Source organism: Lampetra planeri, chromosome 28 (assembly GCF_965212315.1).
Source record: "Lampetra planeri chromosome 28, kcLamPlan1.2.h2, whole genome shotgun sequence".
In the NCBI taxonomy this organism is placed as follows: Eukaryota; Metazoa; Chordata; class Hyperoartia; order Petromyzontiformes; family Petromyzontidae; genus Lampetra; species Lampetra planeri.
The window spans coordinates 2,833,204-2,859,661 of NC_136134.1; the positions used below are offsets into that span (position 1 = coordinate 2,833,204).

A 26,458-nucleotide genomic window follows, 5' to 3' on the forward strand; every position below is an offset into this window, starting at 1 on the left:
TGGTGTTGTGATGAACAATGTTGTACTTTCAGTTGCCAATGTGGACACTATTGAAGTTGTTTCAGCAGCTGTGGAAGGAACATAAGTCCATGGAGTTGCAGTAGATTCTGTTTGAGTTACTGTTGTGGATTCCAATGAAGTTGTGGTTGGTATAACTTGTGAGGAGGACGGAATATCAGATGTAGACGTAATTTTTGTCGTGTCTCCTAATGTGGACCCAACAGGAGTAGAGGAAGCAATTTCTGTAGTTTCTGATGATGGTGTGGAAGGGATATTTGATGCGGTAGAAGATGCAATTGGTGTTGATTCATCAGATGTAGTCAATGGAACTTCTGAGGTTGAGAAAAATTGTGTTGTCTCTGAAGATGTAGATGGAATATTCGACTGAGTCGTTTCCAGTGGTGTTGTGATGAACAATGTTGTACTTTCTGTTGATAATGTGGAACCTATTGAAGTTGTTTCAGCAGCTGTGGACGGAACAGAAGTCCATAGAGATGTAGTAGATTCCGTTTGAGTAACTGTTGTAGATTCCAATGAAGTTGTGGTTGGTATAACTTGTGAGGAGGTCGTAATATCAGATGTAGATGTAATTTGTGTCGTGTCTCCTAAAGTGGAACCAACAGGAGCAGAGGAAGTCATTTCTGTAGTTTCCGATGACGGTGTGGAAGGGATATTTGATGTGGTAGAAGATGCAATTGGTGTTGATTCATCAGATGTAGTCAATGGAACTTCTGAGGTTGAGGAAAATTGTGTTGTCTCTGAAGATGTAGATGGAATATTCGACTGAGTCATTTCCAGTGGTGTTGTGATGAACAATGTTGTACTTTCAGTTGCCAATGTGGACACTATTGAAGTTGTTTCAGCAGCTGTGGAAGGAACAGAAGTCCATGGAGTTGCAGTAGATTCTGTTTGAGTTACTGTTGTGGATTCCAATGAAGTTGTGGTTGGTATAACTTGTGAGGAGGACGGAATATCAGATGTAGACGTAATTTTTGTCGTGTCTCCTAATGTGGACCCAACAGGAGTAGAGGAAGCAATTTCTGTAGTTTCTGATGATGGTGTGGAAGGGATATTTGATGCGGTAGAAGATGCAATTGGTGTTGATTCATCAGATGTAGTCAATGGAACTTCTGAGGTTGAGGAAAATTGTGTTGTCTCTGAAGATGTAGATGGAATATTCGACTGAGTCGTTTCCAGTGGTGTTGTGATGAACAATGTTGTACTTTCTGTTGATAATGTGGAACCTATTGAAGTTGTTTCAGCAGCTGTGGACGGAACAGAAGTCCATAGAGATGTAGTAGATTCCGTTTGAGTAACTGTTGTAGATTCCAATGAAGTTGTGGTTGGTATAACTTGTGAGGAGGTCGTAATATCAGATGTAGATGTAATTTGTGTCGTGTCTCCTAAAGTGGAACCAACAGGAGCAGAGGAAGTCATTTCTGTAGTTTCCGATGACGGTGTGGAAGGGATATTTGATGTGGTAGAAGATGCAATTGGTGTTGATTCATCAGATGTAGTCAATGGAACTTCTGAGGTTGAGGAAAATTGTGTTGTCTCTGAAGATGTAGATGGAATATTCGACTGAGTCATTTCCAGTGGTGTTGTGATGAACAATGTTGTACTTTCAGTTGCCAATGTGGACACTATTGAAGTTGTTTCAGCAGCTGTGGAAGGAACAGAAGTCCATGGAGTTGCAGTAGATTCTGTTTGAGTTACTGTTGTGGATTCCAATGAAGTTGTGGTTGGTATAACTTGTGAGGAGGACGGAATATCAGATGTAGACGTAATTTTTGTCGTGTCTCCTAATGTGGACCCAACAGGAGTAGAGGAAGCAATTTCTGTAGTTTCTGATGATGGTGTGGAAGGGATATTTGATGCGGTAGAAGATGCAATTGGTGTTGATTCATCAGATGTAGTCAATGGAACTTCTGAGGTTGAGGAAAATTGGGTTGTCTCTGAAGATGTAGATGGAATATTCGACTGAGTCGTTTCCAGTGGTGTTGTGATGAACAATGTTGTACTTTCTGTTGACAATGTGGAACCTATTGAAGTTGTTTCAGCAGCTGTGGACGGAACAGAAGTCCATAGAGATGTAGTAGATTCCGTTTGAGTAACTGTTGTAGATTCCAATGAAGTTGTGGTTGGTATAACTTGTGAGGAGGTCGTAATATCAGATGTAGATGTAATTTGTGTCGTGTCTCCTAATGTGGAACCAACAGGAGCAGAGGAAGTCATTTCTGTAGTTTCCGATGACGGTGTGGAAGGGATATTTGATGTGGTAGAAGATGCAATTGGTGTTGATTCATCAGATGTAGTCAATGGAACTTCTGAGGTTGAGGAAAATTGTGTTGTCTCTGAAGATGTAGATGGAATATTCGACTGAGTCGTTTCCAGTGGTGTTGTGATGAACAATGTTGTACTTTCAGTTGCCAATGTGGACACTATTGAAGTTGTTTCAGCAGCTGTGGAAGGAACAGAAGTCCATGGAGTTGCAGTAGATTCTGTTTGAGTTACTGTTGTGGATTCCAATGAAGTTGTGGTTGGTATAACTTGTGAGGAGGACGGAATATCAGATGTAGACGTAATTTTTGTCGTGTCTCCTAATGTGGACCCAACAGGAGTAGAGGAAGCAATTTCTGTAGTTTCTGATGATGGTGTGGAAGGGATATTTGATGCGGTAGAAGATGCAATTGGTGTTGATTCATCAGATGTAGTCAATGGAACTTCTGAGGTTGAGGAAAATTGTGTTGTCTCTGAAGATGTAGATGGAATATTCGACTGAGTCGTTTCCAGTGGTGTTGTGATGAACAATGTTGTACTTTCTGTTGACAATGTGGAACCTATTGAAGTTGTTTCAGCAGCTGTGGACGGAACAGAAGTCCATAGAGACGTAGTAGATTCCGTTTGAGTTACTGTTGTAGATTCCAATGAAGTTGTGGTTGGTATAACTTGTGAGGAGGTCGTAATATCAGATGTAGATGTAATTTGTGTCGTGTCTCCTAATGTGGAACCAACAGGAGCAGAGGAAGTCATTTCTGTAGTTTCCGATGACGGTGTGGAAGGGATATTTGATGTGGTAGAATATGCAATTGGTGTTGATACATCAGATGTAGTCAATGGAACTTCTGAGGTTGAGGAAAATTGTGTTGTCTCTGAAGATGTAGATGGAATATTCGACTGAGTCGTTTCCAGTGGTGTTGTGATGAACAATGTTGTACTTTCAGTTGCCAATGTGGACACTATTGAAGTTGTTTCAGCAGCTGTGGAAGGAACAGAAGTCCATGGAGTTGCAGTAGATTCTGTTTGAGTTACTGTTGTGGATTCCAATGAAGTTGTGGTTGGTATAACTTGTGAGGAGGACGGAATATCAGATGTAGACGTAATTTTTGTCGTGTCTCCTAATGTGGACCCAACAGGAGTAGAGGAAGCAATTTCTGTAGTTTCTGATGATGGTGTGGAAAGGATATTTGATGCGGTAGAAGATGCAATTGGTGTTGATTCATCAGATGTAGTCAATGGAACTTCTGAGGTTGAGGAAAATTGTGTTGTCTCTGAAGATGTGGATGGAATATTTGACTGAGTCGTTTCCAGTGGTGTTGTGATGAACAATGTTGTACTTTCTGTTGACAATGTGGAACCTATTGAAGTTGTTTCAGCAGCTGTGGAAGGAACAGAAGTCCATAGAGATGTAGTTGATTCCGTTTGAGTTACTGTTGTAGATTCCAATGAAGTTGTGGTTGGTATAACTTGTGAGGAGGTCGTAATATCAGATGTAGATGTAATTTGTGTCGTGTCTCCTAATGTGGAACCAACAGGAGCAGAGGACGTCATTTCTGTAGTTTCCGATGACGGTGTGGAAGGAATATTTGATGTGGTAGAAGATGCAATCGGTGTTGATTCATCAGATGTAGTCAATGGAACTTCTGAGGTTGAAAAAAATTGTGTTGTCTCTGAAGATGTAGATGGAATATTCGACTGAGTCGTTTCCAGTGGTGTTGTTATGAACAATGTTGTACTTTCAGTTGCCAATGTGGACACTATTGAAGTTGTTTCAGCAGCTGTGGAAGGAACAGAAGTCCATGGAGTTGCAGTAGATTCTGTTTGAGTTACTGTTGTGGATTCCAATGAAGTTGTGGTTGGTATAACTTGTGAGGAGGACGGAATATCAGATGTAGACGTAATTTTTGTCGTGTCTCCTAATGTGGACCCAACAGGAGTAGAGGAAGTCATTTCTGTAGTTTCCGATGATGGTGTAGAAGGGATATTTGATGTGGTAGAAGATGCAATTGGTGTTGATTCATCAGATGTAGTCGTTGGAACTTCTGAGGTTGAGGAAAATTGTGTTGTATCAGAAGATGTGGATGGAATATTTGACTGAGTCGTTTCCAGTGGTGTTGTGATCAACAATGTTGTACTTTCGGATGACAATGTGGAACCTATTGAAGTTGTTTCAGCAGCTGTGGACGGAAGAGAAGTCCATGGAGATGTAGTAGATTCCGTTTGAGTTACTGTTGTAGATTCCAATGAAGTTGTGGTTGGTATAACTTGTGAGGAGGTCGTAATATCAGATGTAGATGTAATTTGTGTCGTGTCTCCTAATGTGGAACCAACAGGAGCAGAGGAAGTCATTTCTGTAGTTTCCGATGACGGTGTGGAAGGGATATTTGATGTGGTAGAAGATGCAATTGGTGTTGATTCATCAGATGTAGTCAATGGAACTTCTGAGGTTGAGGAAAATTGTGTTGTCTCTGAAGATGTAGATGGAATATTCGACTGAGTCGTTTCCAGTGGTGTTGTGATGAACAATGTTGTACTTTCAATTGCCAATGTGGAACCTATTGAAGTTGTTTCAGCAGCTGTGGAAGGAACATAAGTCCATGGAGTTGCAGAAGATTCTGTTTGAGTTACTGTTGTGGATTCCAATGAAGTTGTGGTTGGTATAACTTGTGAGGAGGACGGAATATCAGATGTAGACGTAATTTTTGTCGTGTCTCCTAATGTGGAACCAACAGGAGCAGAGGAAGTCATTTCTGTAGTTTCCGATGACGGTGTGGAAGGGATATTTGATGTGGTAGAAGATGCAATTGGTGTTGATACATCAGATGTAGTTAATGGAACTTCTGAGGTTGAGGAAAATTGTGTTGTCTCAGAAGATGTGGATGGAATATTTGACTGAGTCGTTTCCAGTGGTGTTGTGATGAACAATGTTGTACTTTCGGTTGACAATGTATAACCTATTGAAGTTGTTTCAGCAGCTGTGGACGGAACAGCAGTCCATGGAGATGCAGTACATTCCGTTTGAGTTTCTGTTGTAGATTCCAATGAAGTTGTGGTTGGTATAACTTGTGAGGATGTCGTAATATCAGATGTAGATGTAATTTGTGTCGTGTCTCCTAATGTGGAACCAACAGGAGCAGAGGAAGTCATTTCTGTAGTTTCCGATGACGGTGTGGAAGGGATATTTGATGTGGTAGAAGATGCAATCGGTGTTGATTCATCAGATGTAGTCAATGGAACTTCTGAGGTTGAAAAAAATTGTGTTGTCTCTGAAGATGTAGATGGAATATTCGACTGTGTCGTTTCCAGTGGTGTTGTTATGAACAATGTTGTACTTTTAGTTGCCAATGTGGACACTATTGAAGTTGTTTCAGCAGCTGTGGAAGGAACAGAAGTCCATGGAGTTGCAGTAGATTCTGTTTGAGTTACTGTTGTGGATTCCAATGAAGTTGTGGTTGGTATAACTTGTGAGGAGGACGGAATATCAGATGTAGACGTAATTTGTGTCGTGTCTCCTAATGTGGACCCAACAGGAGTAGAGGAAGTCATTTCTATAGTTTCCGATGATGGTGTAGAAGGGATATTTGATGTGGTAGAAGATGCAATTGGTGTTGATTCATCAGATGTAGTCGTTGCAACTTCTGAGGTTGAGGAAAATTGTGTTGTCTCAGAAGATGTGGATGGTATATTCGACTGAGTCGTTTCCAGTGGTGTTGTGATTAACAATGTTGTACTTTCGGTTGCCAATGTAGACTCTATTGAAGTTGTTTCAGCAGCTGTGGATGGAACAGAAGTCCATAGAGATGTAGTAGATTCCGTTTGAATTACCGTTGTGGATTCCAATGAAGTTGTGGTTGGTATAACTTCTGAGGAGGACGGAATATCAGATGTAGACGTAATTTGTGTCGTGTCTCCTAATGTGGACCCAACAGGAGTAGAGGAAGCAATTTCTGTAGTTTCTGATGATGGCGTGGAAGGGATATTTGATGTGGTAGAAGATGCAATTGGTGTTGATTCATCAGATGTAGTTAATGGAACTTCTGAGGTTGAGGAAAATTGTGATGTCTCTGAAGATGTAGATGGAATATTCGACTGAGTCGTTTCCAGTGGTGTTGTGATGAACAATGTTGTACTTTCAGTTGCCAATGTGGAGACTAATGAAGTTGTTTCAGCAGCTGTGGAAGGAACAGAAGTCCATGGAGTTGCAGTAGATTCTGTTTGAGTTACTGTTGTGGATTTCAATGAAGTTGTGGTTGGTATAACTTGTGAAGAGGACGGAATATCAGATGTAGACGTAATTTGTGTCGTGTCTCCTAATGTGGACCCAACAGGAATAGAGGAAGTCATTTCTGTAGTTTCCGATGATGGTGTAGAAGGGATATTTGATGTGGTAGAAGATGCAATTGGTGTTGATTCATCAGATGTAGTCGTTGGAACTTCTGAGGTTGAGGAAAATTGTGTTGTCTCAGAAGATGTGGATGGAATATTTGACTGAGTCGTTTCCAGTGGTGTTGTGATGAACAATGTTGTACTTTCGGTTGACAATGTGGAACCTATTGAAGTTGTTTCAGCAGCTGTGGACGGAACAGAAGTCCATGGAGATGTAGTTGATTCCGTTTGAGTTACTGTTGTAGATTCCAATGAAGTTGTGGTTGGTATAACTTGTGAGGAGGTCGTAATATCAGATGTAGATGTAATTTGTGTCGTGTCTCCTAATGTGGAACCAACAGGAGCAGAGGAAGTCATTTCTGTAGTTTCCAATGACGGTGTGGAAGGGATATTTGATGTGGTAGAAGATGCAATCGGTGTTGATTCATCAGATGTAGTCAATGGAACTTCTGAGGTTGAGGAAAATTGTGTTGTCTCTGAAGATGTAGATGGAATATTCGACTGAGTCGTTTCCAGTGGTGTTGTTATGAACAATGTTGTACTTTCAGTTGCTAATGTGGACACTATTGAAGTTGTTTCAGCAGCTGTGGAAGGAATAGAAGTCCATGGAGTTGCAGTAGATTCTGTTTGAGTTACTGTTGTGGATTCCAATGAAGTTGTGGTTGGTATAACTTGTGAGGAGGACGGAATATCAGATGTAGACGTAATTTTTGTCGTGTCTCCTAATGTGGACCCAACAGGAGTAGAGGAAGTCATTTCTGTAGTTTCCGATGATAGTGTAGAAGGTATATTTGATGTGGTAGAAGATGCAATTGGTGTTGATTCATCAGATGTAGTCGTTGGAACTTCTGAGGTTGAGGAAAATTGTGTTGTCTCAGAAGATGCGGATGGAATATTTGACTGAGTCGTTTCCAGTGGTGTTGTGATGAACAATGTTGTACTTTCGGTTGACAATGTGGAACCTATTGAAGTTGTTTCAGCAGCTGTGGACGGAACAGAAGTCCATGGAGATGTAGTTGATTCCGTTTGAGTTACTGTTGTAGATTCCAATGAAGTTGTGGTTGGTATAACTTGTGAGGAGGTCGTAATATCAGATGTAGATGTAATTTGTGTCGTGTCTCCTAATGTGGAACCAACAGGAGCAGAGTAAGTCATTTCTGTAGTTTCCAATGACGGTGTGGAAGGGATATTTGATGTGGTAGAAGATGCAATCGGTGTTGATTCATCAGATGTAGTCAATGGAACTTCTGAGGTTGAGGAAAATTGTGTTGTCTCTGAAGATGTAGATGGAATATTCGACTGAGTCGTTTCCAGTGGTGTTGTTATGAACAATGTTGTACTTTCAGTTGCCAATGTGGACACTATTGAAGTTGTTTCAGCAGCTGTGGAAGGAACAGAAGTCCATGGAGTTGCAGTAGATTCTGTTTGAGTTACTGTTGTGGATTCCAATGAATTTGTGGTTGGTATAACTTGTGAGGAGGACGGAATATCAGATGTAGACGTAATTTTTGTCGTGTCTCCTAATGTGGACCCAACAGGAGTAGAGGAAGTCATTTCTGTAGTTTCCGATGATGGTGTAGAAGGGATATTTGATGTGGTAGAAGATGCAATTGGTGTTGATTCATCAGATGTAGTCGTTGCAACTTCTGAGGTTGAGGATAATTGTGTTGTCTCAGAAGATGTGGATGGTATATTCGACTGAGTCGTTTCCAGTGGTGTTGTGATTAACAATGTTGTACTTTCGGTTGCCAATGTGGACTCTATTGAAGTTGTTTCAGCAGCTGTGGATGGAACAGAAGTCCATAGAGATGTAGTAGATTCCGTTTGAATTACCGTTGTGGATTCCAATGAAGTTGTGGTTGGTATAACTTCTGAGGAGGACGGAATATCAGATGTAGACGTAATTTGTGTCGTGTCTCCTAATGTGGACCCAACAGGAGTAGAGGAAGCAATTTCTGTAGTTTCTGATGATGGCGTGGAAGGGATATTTGATGTGGTAGAAGATGCAATTGGTGGTGATTCATCAGATGTAGTTAATGGAACTTCTGAGGTTGAGAAAAATTGTGTTGTCTCTGAAGATGTAGATGGAATATTCGACTGAGTCGTTTCCAGTGGTGTTGTGATGAACAATGTTGTACTTTCAGTTGCCAATGTGGACACTAATGAAGTTGTTTCAGCAGCTGTAGAAGGAACAGAAGTCCATGGAGTTGCAGTAGATTCTGTTTGAGTTACTGTTGTGGATTTCAATGAAGTTGTGGTTGGTATAACTTGTGAGGAGGACGGAATATCAGATGTAGACGTAATTTGTGTCGTGTCTCCTAATGTGGACCCAACAGGAGTAGAGGAAGTCATTTCTGTAGTTTCCGATGATGGTGTAGAAGGGATATTTGATGTGGTAGAAGATGCAATTGGTGTTGATTCATCAGATGTAGTCGTTGCAACTTCTGAGGTTGAGGATAATTGTGTTGTCTCAGAAGATGTGGATGGTATATTCGACTGAGTCGTTTCCAGTGGTGTTGTGATTAACAATGTTGTACTTTCGGTTGCTAATGTGGACTCTATTGAAGTTGTTTCAGCAGCTGTGGATGGAATAGAAGTCCATAGAAATGTAGTAGATTCCGTTTGAATTACCCTTGTGGATTCCAATGAAGTTGTGGTTGGTATAACTTCTGAGGAGGACGGAATATCAGATGTAGACGTAATTTGTGTCGTGTCTCCTAATGTGGACCCAACAGGAGTAGAGGAAGTCATTTCTGTAGTTTCCGATGATGGTGTGGAAGGGATATTTGATGCGGTAGAAGATGCAATTGGTATTGATTCAGCAGAAGTAGTCAATGGAACTTCTGAGGTTGAGGAAAATTGTGTTGTCTCAGAAGATGTGGATGGAATATTCGACTGAGTCGTTTCCAGTGGTGTTGTGATGAGCAATGTTGTACTTTCAGTTGACAATGTGGAACTTATTGAAGTTGTTTCAGCAGCTGTTGATGGAACAGAAGTCCATAGAAATGTAGTAGATTCCGTTTGAGTTACTTTTGTGGATTCCAATGAAGTTGTGGTTGGTATAACTTCTGAGGAGGACGGAATGTCAGATGAAGACGTAATTTGTGTCGTGTTTCCTAATGTGGACCCAACAGGAGTAGAGGAAGCAATTTCTGTAGTTTCCGATGATGGTGTGGAAGGGATATTTGATGTGGTAGAAGATGCAATTGGTGTTGATTCATCAGATGTAGTCGCTGGAACTTCTGAGGTTGAGGAAAATTGTGTTGTCTCAGAAGATGTGGATGGAATATTTGACTGAGTCGTTTCCAGTGGTGTTGTGATGAACAATGTTGTACTTTCGGTTGACAATGTGGAACCTATTGAAGTTGTTTCAGCAGCTGTGGACGGAACAGAAGTCCATGGAGATGTAGTTGATTCCGTTTGAGTTACTGTTGTAGATTCCAATGAAGTTGTGGTTGGTATAACTTGTGAGGAGGTCGTAATATCAGATGTAGATGTAATTTGTGTCGTGTCTCCTAATGTGGAACCAACAGGAGCAGAGTAAGTCATTTCTGTAGTTTCCAATGACGGTGTGGAAGGGATATTTGATGTGGTAGAAGATGCAATCGGTGTTGATTCATCAGATGTAGTCAATGGAACTTCTGAGGTTGAGGAAAATTGTGTTGTCTCTGAAGATGTAGATGGAATATTCGACTGAGTCGTTTCCAGTGGTGTTGTTATGAACAATGTTGTACTTTCAGTTGCCAATGTGGACACTATTGAAGTTGTTTCAGCAGCTGTGGAAGGAACAGAAGTCCATGGAGTTGCAGTAGATTCTGTTTGAGTTACTGTTGTGGATTCCAATGAAGTTGTGGTTGGTATAACTTGTGAGGAGGACGGAATATCAGATGTAGACGTAATTTTTGTCGTGTCTCCTAATGTGGACTCAACAGGAGTAGAGGAAGTCATTTCTGTAGTTTCCGATGATGGTGTAGAAGGGATATTTGATGTGGTAGAAGATGCAATTGGTGTTGATTCATCAGATGTAGTCGTTGCAACTTCTGAGGTTGAGGATAATTGTGTTGTCTCAGAAGATGTGGATGGTATATTCGACTGAGTCGTTTCCAGTGGTGTTGTGATTAACAATGTTGTACTTTCGGTTGCCAATGTGGACTCTATTGAAGTTGTTTCAGCAGCTGTGGATGGAACAGAAGTCCATAGAGATGTAGTAGATTCCGTTTGAATTACCGTTGTGGATTCCAATGAAGTTGTGGTTGGTATAACTTCTGAGGAGGACGGAATATCAGATGTAGACGTAATTTGTGTCGTGTCTCCTAATGTGGACCCAACAGGAGTAGAGGAAGCAATTTCTGTAGTTTCTGATGATGGCGTGGAAGGGATATTTGATGTGGTAGAAGATGCAATTGGTGTTGATTCATCAGATGTAGTTAATGGAACTTCTGAGGTTGAGAAAAATTGTGTTGTCTTTGAAGATGTAGATGGAATATTCGACTGAGTCGTTTCCAGTGGTGTTGTGATGAACAATGTTGTACTTTCAGTTGCCAATGTGGACACTAATGAAGTTGTTTCAGCAGCTGTGGAAGGAACATAAGTCCATGGAGTTGCAGTAGATTCTGTTTGAGTTACTGTTGTGGATTTCAATGAAGTTGTGGTTGGTATAACTTGTGAGGAGGACGGAATATCAGATGTAGACGTAATTTGTGTCATGTCTCCTAATGTGGACCCAACAGGAGTAGAGGAAGTCATTTCTGTAGTTTCCGATGATGGTGTAGAAGGGATATTTGATGTGGTAGAAGATGCAATTGGTGTTGATTCATCAGATGTAGTCGTTGGAACTTCTGAGGTTGAGGAAAATTGTGTTGTCTCAGAAGATGTGGATGGAATATTTGACTGAGTTGTTTCCAGTGGTGTTGTGATGAACAATGTTGTACTTTCGGTTGACAATGTGGAACCTATTGAAGTTGTTTCAGCAGCTGTGGACGGAACAGAAGTCAATGGAGATGTAGTTGATTCCGTTTGAGTTACTGTTGTAGATTCCAATGAAGTTGTGGTTGGTATAACTTGTGAGGAGGTCGTAATATCAGATGTAGATGTAATTTGTGTCGTGTCTCCTAATGTGGAACCAACAGGAGCAGAGGAAGTCATTTCTGTAGTTTCCAATGACGGTGTGGAAGGGATATTTGATGTGGTAGAAGATGCAATCGGTGTTGATTCATCAGATGTAGTCAATGGAACTTCTGAGGTTGAGGAAAATTGTGTTGTCTCTGAAGATGTAGATGGAATATTCGACTGAGTCGTTTCCAGTGGTGTTGTTATGAACAATGTTGTACTTTCAGTTGCCAATGTGGACACTATTGAAGTTGTTTCAGCAGCTGTGGAAGGAACAGAAGTCCATGGAGTTGCAGTAGATTCTGTTTGAGTTACTGTTGTGGATTCCAATGAAGTTGTGGTTGGTATAACTTGTGAGGAGGACGGAATATCAGATGTAGACGTAATTTTTGTCGTGTCTCCTAATGTGGACCCAACAGGAGTAGAGGAAGTCATTTCTGTAGTTTCCGATGATGGTGTAGATGGGATATTTGATGTGGTAGAAGATGCAATTGGTGTTGATTCATCAGATGTAGTCGTTGCAACTTCTGAGGTTGAGGATAATTGTTTTGTCTCAGAAGATGTGGATGGTATATTCGACTGAGTCGTTTCCAGTGGTGTTGTGATTAACAATGTTGTACTTTCGGTTGCCAATGTGGACTCTATTGAAGTTGTTTCAGCAGCTGTGGATGGAACAGAAGTCCATAGAAATGTAGTAGATTCCGTTTGAATTACCGTTGTGGATTCCAATGAAGTTGTGGTTGGTATAACTTCTGAGGAGGACGGAATATCAGATGTAGACGTAATTTGTGTCGTGTCTCCTAATGTGGACCCAACAGGAGTAGAGGAAGTCATTTCTGTAGTTTCTGATGATGGTGTGGAAGGGATATTTGATGCGGTAGAAGATGCAATTGGTATTGATTCAGCAGAAGTAGTCAATGGAACTTCTGAGGTTGAGGAAAATTGTGTTGTCTCAGAAGATGTGGATGGAATATTCGACTGAGTCGTTTCCAGTGGTGTTGTGATGAGCAATGTTGTACTTTCAGTTGACAATGTGGAACCTATTGAAGTTGTTTCAGCAGCTGTTGATGGAACAGAAGTCCATAGAAATGTAGTAGATTCCGTTTGAGTTACTTTTGTGGATTCCAATGAAGTTGTGGTTGGTATAACTTCTGAGGAGGACGGAATGTCAGATGAAGACGTAATTTGTGTCGTGTTTCCTAATGTGGACCCAACAGGAGTAGAGGAAGCAATTTCTGTAGTTTCCGATGATGGTGTGGAAGGGATATTTGATGTGGTAGAAGATGCAATTGGTGTTGATTCAGCAGATGTAGTCGTTGGAACTTCTGAGGTTGAGGATAATTGTGTTGTCTCAGAAGATGTGGATGGAATATTTGACTGAGTCGTTTCCAGTGGTGTTGTGATGAATGTTGTACTTTCAGTTGCCAATGTGGACATAATTGAAATTGTTTCAGCAGCTGTGGACGGAACAGAAGTCCATATAGATGTAGTAGATTCTGTTTGAATTACCGTTGTGGATTTCAATAAAGTTGTGGTTGGTATAGCTTGTGGGGAGGACGGAATATCAGATGTAGACTTAATTTGTGTCGTGTCTCCTAATGTGGACCCAACAGGAGTAGAGGAAGTCATTTCTGTAGTTTCCGATGATGGTGAGGAAGCTATATTTGACAGGGTAGAAGATGCAATTGTTGTTGATTTAGCAGATATAGTTGATGGATCTTTTGAAGTTGAAGAAAATTGTGTTGTCTCAGATTTTGACGTTGTTATAGTTGAATCTGTTGATTAGAAATACGTTTCAAATAATAATTTCACACTGTGTTAATCCTGAACCTTTTAAAGCTAATATTACTTGAAAACAGTTGATAAAAAAGTGAGTTCTGAACATAACTGTAATTTTATTGTCCCTCATAAATTACCATTTTTGCTCATAGTTATTTAATGACCCCACATAACTTTTGTTATTCACATCACACATTTAGATTACAACGACCCAACAGTTATTCCATGATATTCAGGTTAATGACAATAAAAAATATACTTAATTCTGGAATATCTTGTTCGAAAAACAACATCATTATTCGTAATGTTTTTTCTGAGCCAGCTGCTTTTTAAATTGAGCCTTTTTCTACTTTTTTTTAAAATAATTTTTTGTGTGCTCCACAGAATTTATCAATGGCTCTTGCCCATAATGTAACATTGCTTTAAGTGATCGTAACCTGCTAATGAGACTAAGCGAAGTCTAAATTGATCCAGATTATGACATTTATATTTACAATTTATTTTTTGCAGTGGCCTACACTAATCTAGAAGGACTATTTATTCAAAGATTAGTTGCTATTTCATTTCACCCATTCGTTGTTTTAGAAAAGAACCTCTAATTTCAGTTAACTGTGGCCCTTACTTTAAACAAATCCTGATTATATGTGGATCACAATTTACTGACATGGCATATCATCAATTTAAATAATACAGAAAGTGTTACGAAATCAGAAGACTCAGGGATTGCCCATGTGCCTTTGTAAAGCTGAATTTCTGAATTAAAAAGAAACATTTTTTTTTGCTGAAATTAAACTATTCGTATACACAGACCAAAGCCACCATCATAAAATCTAAATAAATATGTTTTACAGCCACCAATTTACAATGTTTATTGTAAAAGAAAAGAACAGATATTAGACACTGAAATTTGTGGTTTAAGTTCTGTCCCAAATGCAGACTCATCTTTGAGGATTGTATCTCATTTTTATTTCACAAATATTGAAGTTCAATAAAAGTTTAAAAAAATGCACATATGCGCAATGTGATTTCAATGAAAAAAATTCACGTAATTATAAGCTAAGCAGCATATTAAAGTAACCTTCATCACAATCTCTTGTTTTATGCAATACAAATTTAAGAAACCTCTGCTCAGTCATTGCCTGGCCAGGTCTTGATCACGTTTAAGCGTTATGGCTTGAGCAGTGACATCATAACAACATCCGTATGAGCAGTAAACATTCAGTGGTGTTCAATAAATGTACGCTATATTATATTAAAGAGTGAAGATGTAATACTAAATTGAGTGAAATTGATTCTTCGTTATCAGCTTGTGTGCAAGTGCTAAGAGGATTGTTACATCATAGAATTGGAAGAGATTGTGATAACTTAGGGCCGAGGATGATGATAATGGAAGTGGAGTATATGATCCTTACGGCGGTACCCCGGGGTACCAAATAATACAAAATGGGCCGAAGCAATTAAATATTTTATTTCTGGGACACTATTTTTTCCAGGGGTGTACTTAACTCCGCGACTGGGGTATCAATCAATTCGAAATCAGTGCTACTCCGCGATGTCGAAACGCCAAACATTAGCATAAAAAATCAGTTATCGGAAAATTAAACTTTGAATAGTGTATCGTGTACAGCTCGTCGAGATGAGTCGATTGCCGCATCGCCGACCATCAACAGACTAAAAATGACTGCATCAGGGACATGATGCGAGAGCCAGGGTACGATGGTACCCCCCGGGGTACCGCCATAAGGTTCATATGACCCGGCTGAATGGAAGCGTTTTAGAGTTGTTACAGTTCGTTTTTTACAACTCCGCATTGTATATCCAACTCCAAATATTAACATTGTAGACTTAAAACTTTCGTGGCTGCAGGAATTCTTATTCTTGGTTCTTTCGGTAAAGTCATGTAGATAGAAAACAAAAATCTAAATTAAAGGCAAAAAACCCCACGACGTTTCGATCGCAACACAAGCAGTTTTCTCTAAAGGGCCATGAAAGTTCGTTCTCACTATATATTCAGTTATGTGTTAAAGACATTGGTGGTAATACCGTTTTTAAACTCTACATAACATTTGCATGACCATGAATGATGAATATGCAGATATATACTTGACAATGACACTGAGATTCATAAATACACTCATAGCGTAGCTCTGAATAGCTTAGACCCTGTTTTCCATTATGCCTTGCTGTTCTGTTCTAATCAAGGGTTGCTTTGTTTTATCATTGTGAGCCTACTCTAAAGCAGGTAACCTCTATCCCAGTGGGTAATCCTACATTGATCTACGTTTGTCTTCAAATAAATCACGAACAATATAGCGCAACAAACATCTTCCTGGCTTCCATCATCCACGACAACAATGAGCAGCACTTAACCATTGAAGATGCATATACCTAATGTACTAGTGGAAAATAAATTACTTTACCGTGTGCAACTGCGGCTACGGACACTAAATGATGAACCAAAACTTCGCACCTCCCCCCAAAATTTTTTTTTAAGGCAATGCACCGACTCTCAAAGCAACTGATGGCCAAATCACTCAGAACTGAATCTATAATCGTTGCTCTGCATTGGCTATACACGATTCCTTTGTTTTATCTACCACTAAGCTCATGGTCCACCATAAATCGCATCCACTGCACAAACCATGGCAAATGCGGATACCTGATGCACAAATGGAAATGTCAAAACTCTCTGGCAGTGTGCGACTGTGGTCATCCAGAACGGACCGCATACAATGTATAACGACGTAATGCCCCAATTCACAAATACGAAGGAGACATCACAGCGATATACACTCCGCTGCTCCTGATGCGGTTATCTGGTTTGATCGCCTGCAAGTTAAATTGTAGTTGTTGCTCTCCATCTACATTAGCCATGCGAAAGAAGAAGAAGGCCATACAAAATGATCATCTGTAAAATATGCATGGTCTAAATGTGACTGCATTTCAAGATGTAGAAAACCGTGAGCTCTGTCTTATATTTTATCGTTTTTCTTATACTAAATGTCTATGCTTGTCATTTTAGATTTACTAAAATTCGATTTCCTGTGCGCAAACATTTTACACCAGGTTCGGGAAAAACCATCTGGTGTCCCTTTTGCAGTTCACTTCAGTTCCCACTAAAAATCGATCTCGTGTAAAAAACTAAAAGTATTTATTTTTTAAGTTTGAGTGCACTGTTTAATCACGTCTATCTCATATAAGTTGTGTGTGCACCTTGTTTCATGATTGCATTTCATAAGCATTATTTAATATATTACGTGAATGTATTTTTAATGTTTCTGATATGTATTCCATAGTTTTACTCTTAAATTTAAATAAAACTTATCCTTGATATGAAATTCTGGTTTAGCTCTAAATGTCAGAACTACATTGTACTGCTGCTATTTTTTGACCCAGGCCACTTGTTGCCTCATCTTATGAAATAAAGTCGCTGATGATGGGATTATTGTTGATATAGGTTATCTACACAAATGTACATATACGCAACATTTACAATTATCAACCTAATCCTTTGTGATTAGTCCACTGCTGGATAAAGGCCTCCCTAAGCCGTTGCCACCCCTCACAATCATCCAATCTAACGATTCATCTCACACCCACTTACGCGCGGAATTCTTTACTCCATCTCTTCTGTGTGTCCTCTCCTTTAGATGATAATCCATCATTAGACTCGACCACCAGCGATCATCCATTTTTAGCACATGTCCCTGCTCAAGCCAACTTACTTATATGATATTGACCGTAATTTTTTAAATACTTTTTTTCTTACTCTTGCAGAGTATGAAAATAAATTTAAGAACAGATTACATGTGGGCGCATATGCCAAATGGTACGTGACTACATATCGCTTCCGGCTCCAGCCCCTAAGATTCCTCATGGCGAGCCGCATGTCCAGCTCCCTTCCCAGCCCCTGTTCATAGGCTTCTCCATTCATCATTTCCCCCTTCTTTCTCTCCGAGTAATGAATTACAAGCTGACCAGTTTTTTCAGTTATTTTATAAAGAAATAAATCAAGGCTATCCATCTCGCCATTAAATCTCTGTTCCCACTCCAATTCTTTATCATATCTCTATTTCCAGAACTTTACTTGTCTGCATCTCCAACGAGCACGATTCGCACCTCCGATTAGCACGTTTGGCGATGCGCGGTTCGAAAGAAGTTCAACATATGTACACACATACGTCTGAGGTTTCATCACTGGTAGCTAGATCCCGGCCCAATTACTGGCCTCTGGATTATTTTCTTTTGAAGATCATCCGTGCCAACCTTCCATCTCTTGCTGTGCTCATCACTAATCTTCTTCACAATTCTCCCCATTCCGGTACTGTCCCCATCGCTCTTCAAATGTGCTGCTGTTACCCCGCTGCTTAAGAAGCCCTGGCCTTGATCCGGAGGTCATCAGTCATTATCGTCTCATCTCAAATCTGCCTTATCTCTTCAAGGTCCTAGAGTGTGCTGTCGTCATGCAGCTCCAACACTACTTGCTTGTCAGTGATCTAATAAATCCTTTTAGTCTGGTTTCATGCCTCGTTGGAGTGCGGAAGCAGCCCTGGTGAAGGTCATGAATTATGTGTTAGTTGCTGTAAATACAGGCCTACCTAGCATTCTTGTCCATTTGGACTTGAGTGCTTCGACACTGTCCCCGTCCTGCTCGAGCGATCGGGAGGCTGCATGGGGATTTCTGGCATTGCCTTCCACTGGTTCACTTTCCACCTTTTCGATCGAAATCAGTTTGTCAGCCTTGGAGGGCAATGATCTGAAACACGTTCTGTTCCCTTTGGTGTGCCTCAGGACTTCGTCCTCGGCCCACTGCTGTTTAGTGTAATTATATGACCCCACTTGGCGATGTGTTACTGCAAACTCGGTCTGAGCTTCCATTGTCATGCTGATGACATTCAAATTTACATCCCCAATCCGAAGACACTAAAAAAATAAAATGTCTCTTCACCTCGGAAAGCGTCTCTGAGTTTCAAGAAACGTTTGCCGGGAGTCTTGCAACATTTGGGTGTTTGGCCAATTACATGAACGAGAGTGTGGGCCTGTGGCAAGCAACCAGCGTGCCCGGGAGAACCCCCATACACATGCAAGCGCCGCTTAACATGCAAAGCTCCACACAGTGCGATTCAATCGATAAAGTCACGTAGAAGTGAAATAAAAAATAATAAAATAAAACATAATAACATACAATTCTCACGATGTTTCGGCCACAACGCAAGCAGCCGTCCTCAGGTGAAGAACAGTGCTGTCATTCAGATGCTGTCTTTCCGACAGACCTGTTCTTCACCTGAGGACGGCTGCTTGCGTTGTGGCCGAAACGTCGTGAGAATTGTATTTTATAATGTTATATTTTTATTATTTTATTATTTCCCTTCTACGTGACTTTACCGAAAGAACCAAGAAGATGAATCCCTGCAGTCACGAAAGTTTTAAATCGAAATTCAATCGATAGTTGTGCAGCTACCTCCTGGCCATGAAAGACCCCAAGCCTACAACATCTGGTAGTCGGTGGCTTTCTTTCATTCAAATACTAACATAATAAAATTAAATCTCGTCATTCATACAATTACCTCTTTAAACTTTGTACAATATATGCAGAAAGAAGGCACTAATCCCCGAACAAGGTTTTCTAAGGGGCCGTCCCCCCCATCGTCACACGGCGTCACAAAAAATCAGACCCCCCTCAAATATAACGTCACAAAGCTCTGCCCCCCCCACCCCAAATATATAAAACATGCTTAAAATAGCTTTCAACTATTGCCATTGTAGTGCATATTTAATGTGCCGCTGCACTCTGAGAAAACATTTATTAAAACGTCTATTTAATTAAGTAGGACGTGTTGTCTATATTTATTTAAAGTTGCGCATTTTAATGTGACGTCACATTTCTCACCCCCTCCCCCCCCTCGTCACACATCGTCACAAATGTCTGACCCCCCCCCCTAGATGCGTGACGTCATTTATGGACGGCCCCTAAGTGCAGAAATATATTTTAAAAAATTCACCAAAAGGTATGCAAACAAATGAATACATACAAGCAGGGTCGCAACTATGCGGGGGGGGGGGGGGGTATGTGGCGCTGTTACGAGGGTGGAGGGTACCGAATCAACAGATCAACAAGTAAACATGTTAAGAAAATATATATTTAAAGTAGAACAATAACATACACAGTATAGTTAGAGCCTACATATCATTGTATACTGGTTAAAAAATCCATCCGTAGCTATTTCACTAAAAGTGAGTCAGGAGAAAGGAGAGAGGGCCCCACAGTCGTATCTTGCATGGTCCTGTTGGAATGGGTCGTTGCATAGAGGACAACATGTTTTTTTTTATCATGATGACCTGGGCGAAGTCTCAGCTCCTACACCAGCCATGAGCGTCAAATCCATTGACCGACGCCCCACCCAAGCCAAAAAAGTAAAATCTAGATTTGAAGTTTTCGTGACTGCAGGGATCCATACTCTTTGGCTCTTTCGGTAAAGTCACGTAGGTAGAATATGCAATAAAAACAAATTATGTTATAAATTATATTAATTTGATTTTATCAATTACATTTATTTTATACCTACATGACTTTACCGAAATAACGAAAGAGTATGCCAAAAAAGTTAGTTTAACACGTAGGCTTTCGTGACCAATATTATCCATGATAACGTTTTTTGAGTTAGATTCTATAAATATGTCGTTAAACCCGCCACCACCCGACACAGCCAATTAGCAATGTTTGTCACGTCAGCAACATATGCCAATTCGTTACCAGTGCAGCACACCGGTGTGTTGAAGAGTAAACCCACAACATTTACTCTTATGGACGAGCCAAGGCACCTGAGCCAGTAGGGAGCTCACATGTCTGACAGTGGCAATCGACTTTGACCTCTTCAACCAAATAAAACCCCTGAAGCACTATCTTCGTGATCAAATGGATACAGGTTGAAGAGAATGTTTAAACTGAGATTGGAACTATAAAACGGAATTTATCTGACGAGTGTGTAGTGGGAGTGCATTCCGGACTGTGGGAGTTGCGAAAGTCAGCGCTCGTCCGCCCACGCGTTTGCACTTTATGTTGGGTGGAGTGAGCCACTCGAGGCCAGATGAAAGAAGCGGCTCGGGAAAGGGATTAGGTAAAAATAAGAGGGTAAAGATAAGCAGGGTCCAGTCCATGCAGAGTTTTGTAAACAGCAAGTGCGACTTTAAACTTGACTTGAGAGTGAATGGGAAGGCTATCAAGGGAACACAACATGGGGAGTAATGTGATGATGTTTATACAGCAGCATTTTGAACATACTGAATATGGTGGAAGGAAACTCAGGAAGACCATATACGAATGAGAATGACAGTAATGAAGTCTGGATGATATTAAGACGTGATTTATTGTTTCAGCGGCAGGGTGGGAAACAGAATTTGTAATGTGACTCAACCCTGCTGCCTTACTCCTATAATAATAATTCAAATGTATCATGCGCATTCAATCATTGGATCCCAATGTGCAATGCATGGAAAGCAGGAAACAAAAACAGAACCAGGACAACCGACCAAACTAAAGAGGGAAGGTTCAGTTTAAATAAAGAGGGGTTTCCAAATCAGACTCAAATATGAGATCGGGAACATTCCGGGTGATGTGGTCCCTAGGATAAACGTTTGCCTTTGACTTGTCCGATTTGGGTATTGATATCACAGTTTAAAATGTCTCCAATTTCAAATGACCATTTTGTTGTAATAAAACGCATTATGCGTCGCCCTGGAGCATGCTGCGTTGGAGCAAATATAATCAGAACTCAATGCTGTGCCTCCCCAATTAAAATACCTTTTAATTAAAAAGGTCGGACATAGAAGAAAACCCTGACGATTATGCAGGCAGTAATGAGAAGGAAGCTGGCACTATTTGGACACATATGTAGGACGGACAACGGGAAAATTACGACTTGCTAACAGAGAATGGCTCTACGACTACATAAGAAGAGATTGGTACCAGAAAGATGTGGCCACTACTTGAGCAAATTGGCACAAGACAGAGGAAAGTGGAAACAAATGATGAAATGTGCATGGGACACCTACGGGCTTTCTGCCCATGAATCGTGATGATGATTGGCTTTCCAGACCAACATTATCAAGCAAAATTAGTTTAACACACACAAACTCTGGACTGGTTTTGACTTTCTAGATCTCATCAGCAGTCAAGGCTTGTTAACCGACATGCTGCCTGATTATGGCCCCCTATTCAACGCTAAAGGAAATGTCATACACAAACTGATTATGCATTGCTATGGCAAATTATGGGTAAATGCAAATATAAACAACGCTCTATGTCTACAGATAGCACAAATTTAGTCCATAAGCCTCCTGAATTTCTAGAACAATATTACCAAGCAGCATTGTTATTTAAGTAAGTAAACACTGGACCGGTTTTGACATTTTGGGTCTGTATGTATGTTCAGTACGACAAACATGTAGTTTAATAATGAAGGAGTATTGTAAGATGTGTTGTCTGTGCAGATTATTTAATTCGATAAAGTATGATCGGTAACGCCTTTGCACTTATTAACTACAATGCCCATAGTATCAAATGTACTATGTAGAACTTGTTTCGCACCCTATGCAGCCAAACATGCTTAGCAGTCAGGATTAGCAGGATCGTTGCATTACTAGATGTCATTGGAAACCCTGAAGCAAGATTTATAAAGGGAAGTAACTAATACCTTCCGACAGTGGTACTGTAGTCATTGTGCCAACCCTGAAGGGATGATTGGCTCATTCAATGTTCGATCACGATTCGCTTTTCTGAAATTATTATTGTTAAGTCAAGTGACCTGTCAGTCAGATTGTTGCTAAAAGTAGATTTATAATAAACGTAGTAAATTACTGATCATGTTACAAGATCCAATACCACAAACAATCCTACCTTACCAAACCATATCGATTTTCCACCAAATCAGTACTTTTTTTTACCTAAATTTGCATAACCAAACCGATTTCGATCATAACTCATATGAAGAAACACATTCATGATATCGTCCTAAATATTCTGGTTAAAGGATTTTTGTAATGACGGGGTGTATAGCGATGAATATTGCACACGTTGAATACATGCAGCTTTAAGTGCCTCAGGAATACAAGTAACATTTGCAGTCGACTTACCTGGAGTTGTAGTTTCCATACGTACAACAAGAAGTGTCAATATGATGGCGTGCCTCATAATGGGCTGCATCATCGGTTATTTTCTGAGTATAATTTTTGCTGCTTTAAAGGACATTCAGCCCCAATTGAAGGAAGGCCGGAATCTAGTTTTTTCTTTCCTTTTGCTGAGAGGATTGAAATTCCTGAAGGTTCGGCTGGCCGGTATTCTTGAGGGGAAAAAAAAGAAACGTCATGCATTTAGACAGAATACAACAACAACAATCTACATTTAACAAAAATATACGCCAAAAGTAGCGATGGTGATATGAAAATTAGCATTTCTGTTTCACGAAAATCACATAAAAATCTCTCTCAATGTCCTTCTGATCACCCGTTACTTTGGCAATAATTCTACTTTATCAATAAACATACATAATACAAACAATTACAGGATAACACCTTGCTATACATTCCCACTGTAAATATATATTCTTTCATTTTGGTTAGAGATTTATCAAGATTAACCAACATAAAATTTATCCTAGAAGTTATACTACATAAACATTACGATTTAATGAATGCAGATAATCTCGCCACGTTGGCATAGAGCGCATACTTCTAATCATCAACACCATCGATAGCTATTGCGTTCGTTCACAAATTGACCAAACTTAACTGTTTTCTCAGCAGCCTCTTCTGATAGTGATGAGGGCTGGATACAACTCGAAAAATCTTGGACCCAAGAAGCAAAGGCAATGATTATTTTATCTCAGCCAACCAAAACAGAACACGGAATCGTAATGCTAAATGATACTACAATTTATTACTTTCAAAGGAAAAAAAAACCCTTCCTAGTCGATTTATTAACATGCAGGTGGCAGCCTGTTCTTGTGTAACTAAATACTCAAGTGCAACTGCCGTAGGTATATTTAGAACCCTCCTTATATGTGTTACGTCACACTGACGTTTATTTACCACCTGCAGATTGCACTTCTGCCTACAAAGAAAATTGCAGACACTGACAGTTAAGTTATAACACATTTTAAACAAATACTCAATGTAGCAATGTCATTTTCTTTGTTAAATTGTCCAACTTTTTTCGCTAACGATAGCAGTTCCACATATTTTACACACTTCAATAGGAATATGATTTTAAAGGCCAAAATACAACATTACAATGTCGTGTTGAGGTTTCTGAGTGTAGAATTGCGCTTCGTGGACAGTCAGCATTCTCTGAAGTATTTAAGAAATAAAAAACGGTTTAGGCGAAATGTTGCTTTGAACAGATTTGTTATCTTGAATTAAAAATTGCCTCAAATCGATATGATCATTGCCAAAAGTTTCAAATATTTCTTAAATTGAATTAAGTCAAAAGTCTCAGGAAATGTTTAAACAGGGTACTGAACTAGGATGGGTAAGTCAATTCTATTTAAGGAGGGGTTTGCGCATGTGAGAAAACCAGAGTGCCAGAAAAAAGAAAACTCAGTCAGATTACTTTGTGCTTTGAAATTGCATTCTGACTATATTAGCAACGGAATGGAAATGTTACTGTTTTTTTAAAGCAAACATTGGTTCAAATGTAATTTTATCACAACACAAATCAGACACACACAACATCGCAAAATAGCATTATAATAACGTGTGCCTTTGTTTACTTTGTTAATAATAATTTTAACTTGTCACGCACCTAATATTCGCTCAATATTCGGAGACAGGAAACGGAACACCCAGAGAAAACCCACGTGTGCGAAGGGGAATCCTGTCGGCTACAATTCTTACAAACGGGGAATGCTGCAAAGATGAAAAGTAAATCGGAGCACACATCATCTCGCCACAATGGGTAAAGATGAAATGTACGCTGTAAAGCTCTGCTGTCCTACAGTATTCGTGTTATACATCCATACAGTCGTACTATATTCAGATTGACTATAATTGGAAACACGTTTTAAAAGTCAGACGAGTTCACGGGCCACTGGGATCTTTACACTTGTCGGTGATAAAAAAAAAATAACAACGTGCAGCTGAAATCATACTGGTAGGAACCTCCTGGTTACACCAGCCCACAGGGGATTATTGTGTCCGTCCGTCCGTCGTGCAGGGAGGGGCTGGGTGGGGAGGGTGGGGCTGGGTGGGGGTGGGGCTGGGTGGGGAGGGGCTGGTCACCCCGTGGTGCCCTTATAAAACTCAACGTTTAACCTACTCACGCCGGCTTGTGCCCGCCCTCACAGTCGGGCATATTTGCGGAATACACCACGCCGCCGTTGACCCTGACCATTGACCGAGCAACCCAACGTTCCTACCAGCTCCCTCCGCAGGAATGTGTTTCCTGTGAAACAGTTCCACGTAAGAACCGTGCCATCTGGTGGCCTAGAAGTGCCCGTCCTATCGTCACGCAACAAACAGGGTGGTTGTATGGATTTGGGAGGTGATTTCCACTGAACTCCATGCAATCCTGTAGGGAACGGTGGCGCAGTTTGGTTAGCGCTGTAGCGAACTTCAGGAATAAAAAAAAAAGCCCCATGACCGACTCTGCGCGGGGAGGTTTCATCCAGCAGTGGAGTGACAAAGGGCTGGAATTATTTTATTTGTATGTATAGTTACTGTATACTGTATTGAATACGGAAAACATGTGTTTAATGCAACATTACTTAGATACGTTAGCACAGGGGCCGTCCATAAATGACGTCACGCACCTAGGGGGGGAGGGGGGTCAGACATTTGTGACGATGTGTGACGATGGGTGGGGGGGGGTTGAGAAATGTGACATCACATCAAAATGCGCAACTTTAAATAAATATAGACAACACTTCTACTTAATTAAATATACTTTTTTTTATAAATGTTTTGACGTCACAAAGCTCTGCGGGGGCAGAGCTTTGTGACGTCATATTTGAGGGGGGTCTGACTTTTTGTGACGCCGTGTGACGAAGGGGGGGGGGGGGTCAAAAATCGTCCAAAATCACGTGACGTCATTTATGGACGGCCCCACAGTACAGTACTATGAAATACATGACTGTAGTTGTTTGTAATCTTAACACAGTAACATGGCATGTTATAAGGACATTGAAACTAAATTAAATAATAGCATACGACGTTTCGATTACCGAAAGAACCAAAGAGTAATTCCTGCAGTCCCGAAAGCTCCAAATCAAGATTGAAAGTAAGTACAGAAGTGTACTGGCATGATTCGCATACGTCTGCAATTACAAGAAGTATATTACAACACTTGACACGAAACAGCTGTAACATGTAATCAAACATTCTGTTTGGCCAAGAAAGCCCGACTTAGATTAGAACTATATTTGCCCGGATGCATTTTGAGTATTTTAGGGGTTTGGAGAAGCCCACACGAAGTAAATACGAAACGTTGGACCAACGTTGGTGGTACCGTGGTTCCAACCTAAAGCGAACGTCCGCTCAACGTTGAGCAATGTGCACACGCACGGGAGGAGGATAGCACGCTCCGCTTGTGCTACACTGCATCTTGTTGGCACTTCGTCGCCCGGTCGATTTGATTGAGGATCCGCACACGAAGTTAGTTGCGTCTCATTCTTTGGTTCTTTCGGTAAAGTCACGTATAACGATAAAATAATAAATTAAATTAAATACTAGCATACGACGTTTCGATTGCAACACAAGCAATCATCATCAGGTATAAATTAAATAGAAACACAAATCTAGTATACTTAGAAATGTAATGTAATACAACAGAGAGTCGGATAACATAACAGTCAACACCCGATCTGGTTGATTACGTTCTTCCTGAGAATGCTAAATTTAAGAGAGAGATTAA

General features: G+C 40.4%; 3 protein-coding genes across 3 annotated transcripts; all 3 read right to left on the bottom strand.

The window, feature by feature from the left end:
• Nucleotides 1-61: 61 nt before the first annotated feature.
• On the bottom strand, nucleotides 62-5,969 carry LOC144728246 (uncharacterized). Its single transcript, XM_078607552.1, has 2 exons — nucleotides 218-5,969; nucleotides 62-68 (listed from the first exon to the last, which is right to left on the bottom strand). Exons 1-2 carry the CDS (start codon nucleotides 5,824-5,826, stop codon nucleotides 62-64), a joined length of 5,616 nt encoding a protein of 1,871 aa, XP_078463678.1. The 5' UTR covers nucleotides 5,827-5,969.
• A 77-nt stretch (nucleotides 5,970-6,046) lies between these two features.
• On the bottom strand, nucleotides 6,047-10,641 carry LOC144728247 (uncharacterized). Its single transcript, XM_078607553.1, has 2 exons — nucleotides 7,400-10,641; nucleotides 6,047-6,143 (listed from the first exon to the last, which is right to left on the bottom strand). Exons 1-2 carry the CDS (start codon nucleotides 10,612-10,614, stop codon nucleotides 6,047-6,049), a joined length of 3,312 nt encoding a protein of 1,103 aa, XP_078463679.1. The 5' UTR covers nucleotides 10,615-10,641.
• Nucleotides 10,642-10,834: 193 nt separating this feature from the next.
• On the bottom strand, nucleotides 10,835-23,570 carry LOC144728248 (uncharacterized). The gene is made up of 4 exons (XM_078607554.1): nucleotides 23,342-23,570; nucleotides 22,687-22,892; nucleotides 11,390-13,550; nucleotides 10,835-10,931 (listed from the first exon to the last, which is right to left on the bottom strand). The coding sequence occupies exons 2-4, from the start codon at nucleotides 22,757-22,759 to the stop codon at nucleotides 10,835-10,837; spliced, it is 2,331 nt and encodes a 776-aa protein (XP_078463680.1). The 5' UTR covers nucleotides 22,760-22,892; nucleotides 23,342-23,570.
• Between the last annotated feature and the right edge of the window lie 2,888 nt (nucleotides 23,571-26,458).